General features: G+C 35.8%; 1 protein-coding gene and 1 non-coding gene across 2 annotated transcripts; both read right to left on the bottom strand.

Moving 5' to 3' along the window:
* Positions 1-1,277: 1,277 nt before the first annotated feature.
* LOC139872675 (bifunctional fucokinase/GDP-fucose pyrophosphorylase) lies at positions 1,278-8,130 on the bottom strand. Its single transcript, XM_071860608.1, has 7 exons — positions 7,816-8,130; positions 6,518-6,758; positions 5,887-6,251; positions 5,611-5,737; positions 4,458-5,465; positions 2,711-3,441; positions 1,278-1,806 (listed from the first exon to the last, which is right to left on the bottom strand). Exons 1-7 carry the CDS (start codon positions 8,110-8,112, stop codon positions 1,405-1,407), a joined length of 3,171 nt encoding a protein of 1,056 aa, XP_071716709.1. The 5' UTR covers positions 8,113-8,130; the 3' UTR covers positions 1,278-1,404.
* Positions 8,131-8,219: 89 nt separating this feature from the next.
* On the bottom strand, positions 8,220-8,293 carry TRNAV-AAC (transfer RNA valine (anticodon AAC)). Its single transcript has one exon. It is a non-coding gene; the product is annotated as a tRNA-Val (tRNA).
* Between the last annotated feature and the right edge of the window lie 728 nt (positions 8,294-9,021).

The following is a 9,021-nucleotide window of genomic DNA, read 5'->3' as shown; positions in this document are numbered from 1 at the left end:
CACAGCGGCTATAAATCCATTATACTCGGATCTTAAGCCATGGATGATAATTCTCTTCATCCTTGCATCACTCACTTTCTCTTCAGGAGCAAGTTGAGATATCTCACGACAAATAGATTTCACCTTGGTGAAATACTGAGAAATAGATAGACTTCCTTGTGAGATACCTGCGAGCTCATTTTCCAAGAGCTGGAGGCGTGCTTCATTCTTCTTTGAAAATAATTTTTCAAAAGTTTCCCAAGCTGCCTTTGGTGTTTTCTCGTCACGGATGTGCTCCAATAGATCATCCTCGATTGTAGTCTTCAATATAAATAAAGCCTTCCCGGCCTTGATGTTCCATTTTCTCAAGGCTTCGGCATTTTCTTTTGGTGGAGCCGTTGTGTCACTGCCAGCAACTATTTCCCATAAATCCTGTCCTTGTAAGTAGGATTCTATACAGGTCCGCCAATAACCATAGTTGTGGTTATTGAGACTCTTGATTCCACTGCTCGTACTTGCAAGATCTGCCATCATGACGTCCAACGTCCAATAAGCTTGGTCCCTGACCGATGAGCTTTCACAGTTCCTAATTGTGCTCCGACAGAATCTCCCTTAGAGCCTTGGTGAAAACAAGTCGATGTAAACGTCCAACGTTTACCGATTTCCTCCACTAGAAATGGTCCCGAACGACCCGCTCTGATACCAATTGTTGGAAGCTTCGACGAGCCTAACATACCCACTATAGAGGATCTAGACTATACAAGACTCACTACACCAACACTTTGGCGTTGTTTAGCCTTTAATTTTATAAATCCTTAGTGCACAATGTACTTAGGCGACAGTGTCGACCATATATCTTTAGGCGGTATAACCGACCATGTATTACTTAGGCGGCAGAGCCGACCATATAATAAGAACAACAAAAGTGCACTAAGAACTTAAACACAAACTAAGGCTTGACCGGGAAACTTAACAAAAACACTTATATTAAATTACAATTACAATATTACTTACAAGCTTTCTCTTCTCTACTTTCGCTAACTCATACTCTTCTTCTCTTCTTCACAACTCACTTCTTATTTCACTCTTACTCACAACTCTCACAACTTACTTCACACTCTACTAATGAAATCCTCACCCTTATTTATACTACTCCATGGAAACTTCTACACACTAGATTTTTCCATGAATAAATATCTAGATATTTTTACCACATAAAAATATCTAGATTTTTACATTTTAACATCTAGATTTTTCCTCATTAATATCTAGATATTTCTTTTACATTTTAATATCTAGATATTTTCATATATACATCTACTAATACCAAATTTGCATTGTATTTTAACATCTATACCATCCTGCACACATAAACATCCTTACATGTAACATATGTACTTACACATGAGTTAATAATAAACTTTCTCACTGGCTCTCTAAACATATGCTCCATTTATAAACTTTAACATCAAACTTGTTATTTTCTTCAAGTGCATCTCGCAATTGAAGGGCACTTTCGGCATTTTTAGCAAGTAGGAGTGCAAAACCTCCTCCACCGGCACCAACAAGTTTGTACCCACAACAATAACGGTCTGCAAAAGCAAAAAGACTATCAACAAACTCGTTGCTGCAATGGGGATCGAGTTCTTGGTGTAATCTCCAAGTTTCCATCATTATGTCTCCGAGTTCATCTATGTTACAGTTCATTAAAGCTTCTCTTCCAATTTTTGCCAGCTCAGCAAGGCGTTTAATGCTTGATATAAGAAGGTTATCCCTTTGCAGGTAACGAGTTACTACCTTTTGGAGCACTTGGTGTGCAAGACGAACCTGCAAGGTGGTTTTGCAGAATATACTTAATGTGAATCACTGTGATAACAAAATTTTTAGGGTGTTCATCGGTTCAATTTGTTTGGCAAAACCGAATTCAAATTCAAAACTGAAATCGATCCGAAAATTGGGTTTGGTTTCTGTTAAAAACGAAAAATTAAAATCATAATTTAACCAACATAATCATAAAAATAATTCGACTTTTGATTTTAAGATCAATTTTTAGTCGATATATATTAATAATTAAATATACTATAAGTTGAATTCAGTTAAACAGAGAACCAAATTCAAATTTGAAAACCGAACCGAAACCGAATTCATCATATTCAGTTTGAAAATTTTAGGTTTTCATACGGTGTGGTTTTCGGGTAAATCAGTTTGAAACCAAATATTGAACGCCAGCTTAAAAATGTACGCTTGCATTTGCAGATGTGTATAACATAAGTCCAGGTAGAAGATAATCAAATAATGATTGTTCATGTCAACATAACAATAACAATAATATTTATAAGATTTAGAGAGGTGACACAACTTTAACTAATTTACTTATGAATGATCGATTTGAGTCGTGTTTTATCTGAAACGGGTCAACTCAAAAAAATGGCAAAAAAGGGAATGGGTCAAACATGTAGAAATGCACCGAAAGTCCATTTTCAAAGTGCATACAATCTCTTGATTGTTAAGCTTCAAGGTTCAGATTATTATTATTATTGTAGACTTGTACCAAGACTTCTTTTTTTTTTTTTTAATTATAATTAATGCAGTAGCAATTAAATCTCAATAAAAAAGAAACAAAATGTTGGTGGGTTGATCCCATATGCCCATTTTGCCCCTACTACTAGCTAAAATTTATTATTATATCAAGATTCTGATAAAAAAAAAAAAAAATGAAAGAACAATTTACCTGACCGGTAAACACAACAAGCAACCGTTCGTGCAACTCGGTAACTAATTTAGGAGAAGCCAAAAGGGGAAATACTTGAAGTCGCAAGGGTATTCCTGGAAAACTGGTCGTAAACTTTATACTTGGATACAAACCGCCTATTTGATCTTGCCAACCTCCTCCAGTGCCCATTATCTGTTCAAGTACCAAAACAAGTCTCGCTACATTTTCATTACTTTCATCTCCATCAGTAATACGAAGAAGTCCTTTCACAACAGCCGCAGCTAAAATACTAGAAGTCCCCAATCCACTTCCACGAGGTATGCGGGCCCACGTTTTGACCCGTAAACCCGTGGATATCGGGATCTTGTCATAAACGATACCTGTAACAAGTAAAGCGGATTTGACGAGCCGGAACGGGTCGTTGTGGTCAAACGGGGTTGCAATTGTAGAGAGATCTTCGATGTGTAACTCGTTTGAAGAATCATCAGTAATTGATAAACCGCGTGTTTGTGTGGTTTCGATAATGGTTCCAATTGGGAGAGAATTGTCTAGTGTTATTGCCATATTTAGGACACAGCCAGCACGTTCTAAGCTCCATGGTGGAGTATCGCTCCAACCGCCAACAAAGTCAACTCGAACGGGTAACTCGACTTTGACTTTTTTGTGGCAAAAAGTTTGATTCGAATGTCCAACATTAGTAATTTCATGTCCATTGGAAGCTGTCTGACTGTAGGATTGAAAAAGATGCTCTGCAGTAACCGAAAGTTACCAGAGGTGGTAAAACAGGCAGTTAGTTATGTGTCAAAATGGTTCATTTTCATAGAGGTCAAAAGACTCCATTTTATTAGTAATGTTACCCTGTAATATGATTATAAAAGAATATACAAAAGTAAGAATACCCAATGGGGAACTTTTGACCGACCCTTTCAAATGTTCAACCCATTTGACCTAACGAGTGGGAATGTACCCGCGCGTTGCCGCGGGAAATGTTGTAAAACTATACCCTTAAACACAATTTTATTAGTTTATAACTACAATACACAAATTAACGATAAATATAGTCACAAAAAGTTTTTTTTTAAAAAATGTTTTTTTATATATATATATATTTGATTAATTTATAAATAAATTTATGATAAAACATCATGACACCAATTAAAAAATAAATAAATAAATAAATAAACATAATAAAATACTTATTTTGCTCATGATGATGTCATCATGACACCATCAAAGTTAGTTTTCATGGTGCTTCCAATAATAGTGTATACAGTAAAGTAATTACTTTCAACACCTATAACTGGATCGTTCAATAATCGTCTTTCAAATTTTAATATAACCCATATCAATTGTAAAAAATAAAAATAAAAAATAAAACTTACAGAGAACTTATTAGGATCATGATGGCATCGTGACACCATCAAAGTTAGCATTCATGGGGCTTCCAATAATAGTAGGTAACCAAAATCATTTGTAAAAAAATTAAATAAAAAAACCTTAAGGAAAACTTGTCATGCTCATGATGATGTCATAACGACACCGTCGAACTTACTGTTCATGGGGCTTCCAATAATAGTGTGTATGTAGTAATATAGTAATAGTAATTACTTGCAAGTTATTTTTGTAAGGTAATTTTCGAACATAACCCAAATAAACCAATATGTAAGTAAATGAATCAAAATTGCCACCTTAGGTTTGACCCAAAAAACAGCAGAAAAGTGCCCACCTTAGGTTTGACCTAAAAAAACAGCAGAAAAGTGCTCACCTTTAAAGCCATATCTAACTGCAGAAGCAGTTTCATCAGCAACGGCAGCCCATACACGGTGCTCAACTTCTATTGCTTTTTCATGATTACCGCATGCACGAAGAAGATCAACCTGCACCTGATAAGCTCGACTTTTAGGAACAATCTTGGAACTACGTGTGTGTAGATTTGAACACGATTTCAGAAAATCAGTGCATATTTCTTCTCCCGAATCCTCCATTTGCATAATTTCTTGACACAATTGAGACAAATTCCTCCCAAGCAAGCCAAAATCAAGACACGCCTTTGCAATTTTAGCAGCAAGATCTGCTTGATGGTTACTAGAGATCGAACACATTTGTGGAAAATCTATTGATCGATGTAACTCCTCTAAACTAACACGACGTGACATTTTCCATATATTATAAAACAAGTCATTTTTGTCGTGATTTTCCAAACCCATAAGCCAGTTTGCAAGATTGAGCATTTTATAATATGGAAGAATGGGAAAAAGTTTTGCGTTCCATAAGCATTTTTCTTGCGAGCTCCATAAATCTTTTTCGTTAATACCTAGATCAGCCATAGCCTTCTCCCATGGTTTTCCACAAAAAGTACCGTCTTTTGAAACAGCGTTTTTGGGATTATCGTGAAGACCGCAATATACGATAACCCTTTCGGTGCATCCGATTAAAGGAACTTCCCAAAGACAATGACGATCTGGTAGAAGGAACGTATACGGATCTTCGGTACTTTCATTGTTTTTTTCGGGTATAGTAACACCGACTACTATAGAAAGGGATCCGATTTGTATTGCACCAGAAATACATGAGTCGTATACAAGAGAATCTTCACCGATTGATACAACGGGTGCAATTTTACTTGAAATTATGATAGCAGATGCAGCGATATCAGACATTGTGGTAGCGGGAATGGAACATAGATGCCTTCGGCCAACGAGTCTTGAACCAGTCCCACTCAAGTGATCTAAAACTTCACTTGAAGTCCCAAAATGCAAGAACATCAAATCATCTGCATTTATAAGGTAGAGATTAACTCTATAAGATCTCATGTTTGTTGAAAAATCATAATAGTATTAGATCGAAAAAACCCAAAACATCGGCTGAAAATGGTAATATTAAAAACTTTATGTAATCAAAAACACGATTCACCGTACAAGCACAGTAGCTATACATTGTCTGTTTTCCCAATCTGCTCACAAGTTCTGCACCCAGAGGTCTTGATCGTAACCATTCATGCTTTGCAGGTACCCAAGCAGCAACAAGATCCTCATATAAACTCATCTAATGATCATTGAGGATCATAAGTTAGTTATTACTATAAAATTCAATGAATACAGCAGTGCGATACAAAATTTATCTTATTTGTCTGCCTTCAATCAAACGAAATCATAAAGTTAGTAATTGATAGAAGATAAACTAGCAACATTTACCTCTTTTCTAGTATTCAAAAGGTCCGAGATCAACGGTTGACTCAAACAAGAAAGTGTAACGAGATCTTCCCATGCTTTACCTCTAACTGCTATGATACCAGTGTCGAGCAACGTCCTACCATCATCAAGAATTGCATGATTCTTGTTAAGCTCCTCTAAATTAGGTTTCTGAAGCAGATTTGCAACACGAGTAACTGAACTTATGTCATCCGAATTCCCAGTTTTTGATGCCACAACAACACCATGGTTGGAAGCAATATCGAGCGTTATAGGAACAGTTATTATACAAGATGTATCCTCCGGAAGCACCATAACAGATGCATCAAAACATGGTAGCACATCACCAGTCATGATAAACAACCCACCTGGATCAATCATAAGAACATAAATCCGTAAGAATAAGAACTTACAAACAAGGTACGTGTAATTTAGAATAGATATTGCTAATGACAGACCTTAGGGTTGCCGTTAACGCGCTTTAAACAGTTGTACATTCATATAACCACCGCCACTAAATTAATAAGAAACCACTATGTACAACTGTTTAAAGCACGTTAACGGCAGCCCTAAGGGTTGTAGTTAGAAAAATCCTTCAGAATAATATTAGCCCTTTATATAAAATGAGATAAACCTTGGTTGCTAAAAGCTTGTCGGGCACATGAAGATATTGCAAGTATATGATCAAAAAGCAAAGGTACGGGTCCATCAGGGTCATCAGCTGCGAGATATGGAAGTGGTAAAAAGACTTTCCCCATTGGATTTGCCCATGGGACCCGCTTAGAGTCACCACCCGCATGAAGGAGTAATATATGTTTTTTACTTAAGAAGTTGATCATTGATGTAGAAACTTCATTTTCAGAGTCGTTTACTACCTGTTGAGCATAAATGTTATCCGATTAAAGATAGCTGTAATGCAGTAACAAGGATGAAACTTCTTGAATCTGATTAAATAGACGAAAGGTGTAAACACCTTTAAAAAGACACTTGAAAACATTACAGTAACCTACATTAAACATGGAACGCTAAAGTACACAATCTCAAATACAAAGTTAGCCAAAGCATGTATTCATAACCATTTCAAGCCTGTTTGACTAAGAAAGTCAACGCAGAATGTATCATGTCCATTATACACAAACACAAGTATAGAGGAAGGATCAAAAACAGGAAGAATTATTCATTTTTACAAATTCGGATCATATAAGAGGACATATCTATTGCAGTTTATACTTTTATATCCCTATTGAAGTATTTAATAACATTTTGAAGCATTAAAGTCAACAAAACCACAACTTTTGATCTCTGCATCTACTCTGAGGCATCTAAGATTTTTCAACTTGTATGAAAATTTGCATCAGTGCATCATGTATATCTTTAATATATGGGGAGATCTCAAGTTCGAGTCTCTCCCCTGAAATATATCCGTGGGATTTATTTCCTGAAAGCCGGATTGCCCCGGGGAAGGTTTTACCGACCCGTATTCAGGACCCAGGTACGACCGCCTGCCCCTCGGGATGGTTTAAGGTTCGGATCCCTGTAATGCGGTTCGGGTTTCCTGCCCGAAAGCGCGTGCGTGCATGGTAAATGAGAGTATTCGATGCCAACAACTTGACTTTCGAAAAAATATATATAAATATGAAAATTTTCAAGTTTCTAAATTGTCTATAACATGATTCCAATATATAAAATTGAACATTTCAAATGATCATATATAAACAGTAACAGATGAAATTCTAAATCAATCCAAAATTTAAGTTGATTCTACATGTTGTTAGTTTCTTACTTTATATCTAGTATAGGTCCTCGAGTTTCGCTCAAATTAGTGTTGCTCATGTTGTAATCCTCTTTGTATCATTTCCTTATCAATAAAATTATCTTGCTTTTCAAAAAAAAAAAAAAAAAAAAAAAAAAAAAAAAAAAAAAAAAAATTACCTGAGAATTGCTGTAATAATTGGCTAGGGCAAGTATGGCATTGAGAGTAGCTGCACCTGAACCAATGCGTTGACCGTTCGGGTCGGGTACAGCAAGAGTAACCGTAGAATCGGAGATCCGACCCATACGTACAGCTCGTTTGAGTTGCCATTGATAGAGTGCAGCTTGTTCAGGGCTAGCAGCAGTGAGAACAATAGCATCCCAAGTAGGAACCCTAGATGGACTACGAACTGATAAACGTAAACGATACCATGATTTCCGCAACAATCCTTCTAAATCCAAATGTTTATTGTTCATTATTTTGTGAAAATTGAAATGAATTTGGGGAAATAGTGTCGGTACAGTGAGTGAGTGACGATATATATGTGAGAAAAAATATTAAAAAGTGATGATAAAAAATTTAATGGCTTCGCCCGGGTTCGAACCGGAGACCTTCAGTGTGTTAGACTGACGTGATAACCAACTACACCACGAAACCTTTTGGATATTTTCTTACAAAGATAAAATAACTTTATACTAAGAACAGAGCAGTTAAAGCCATTCATCTCGTAGTCGAGGTATGCCTATTATAATTATTGGCAAAATTTTGGCCTTGAATGAGTAGTTGACTATGATCGTTAATATTGTTATTTTTATGTAGCAAGACAAACATGACCCAATCATCTAGATGGTAGTAACATAATGGTAGCTTATATGTTAATTGTAATAGTTAAAATGAGTTAGGAAGCCCGCGTTGAACACTGTTTATTTCGCTTATTATTTTAGTGTAGATGTTAATAATAATAATAATAATAATTAATGTTAATAATTAATGTTAACAAATACGGAGTAGATGTTAATGTTAACAAATTGGTGGATATTTGCATTTGATTAGAAGCGCATGTGTCAAAAGACATAATTATCCCCCTTTATGGAACATTTGTAAATGTATTTAAACAAATAAAAGTTTAGGATATGTACACAATTTTACAAATTTATAGGTAGAGCTAGATGCGTTAACAAGCTATTTAAACTCGAGTTTAAGTTTGATATTAGTCAAGTTAGAGACAAGCTCAAATAAAATTCTTATTGCTCAGTTAGTTTTATGATCAAGCCGTTTTTTTACACACTGAAAAACGTGACTAACCCATTAGAAACTAACTCGCCAGGGGTAGTAAGGGGACGATTCGGGGGGAAAAGAAGAGGTCTCTAGTTGACCTCTCTTAG

The sequence above is a fragment of the Rutidosis leptorrhynchoides genome, chromosome 1 (genome assembly GCF_046630445.1).
Source record: "Rutidosis leptorrhynchoides isolate AG116_Rl617_1_P2 chromosome 1, CSIRO_AGI_Rlap_v1, whole genome shotgun sequence".
NCBI classification, from domain to species: domain Eukaryota; kingdom Viridiplantae; phylum Streptophyta; class Magnoliopsida; order Asterales; family Asteraceae; genus Rutidosis; species Rutidosis leptorrhynchoides.
This window is presented reverse-complemented; position numbering and strand designations above follow the sequence as displayed.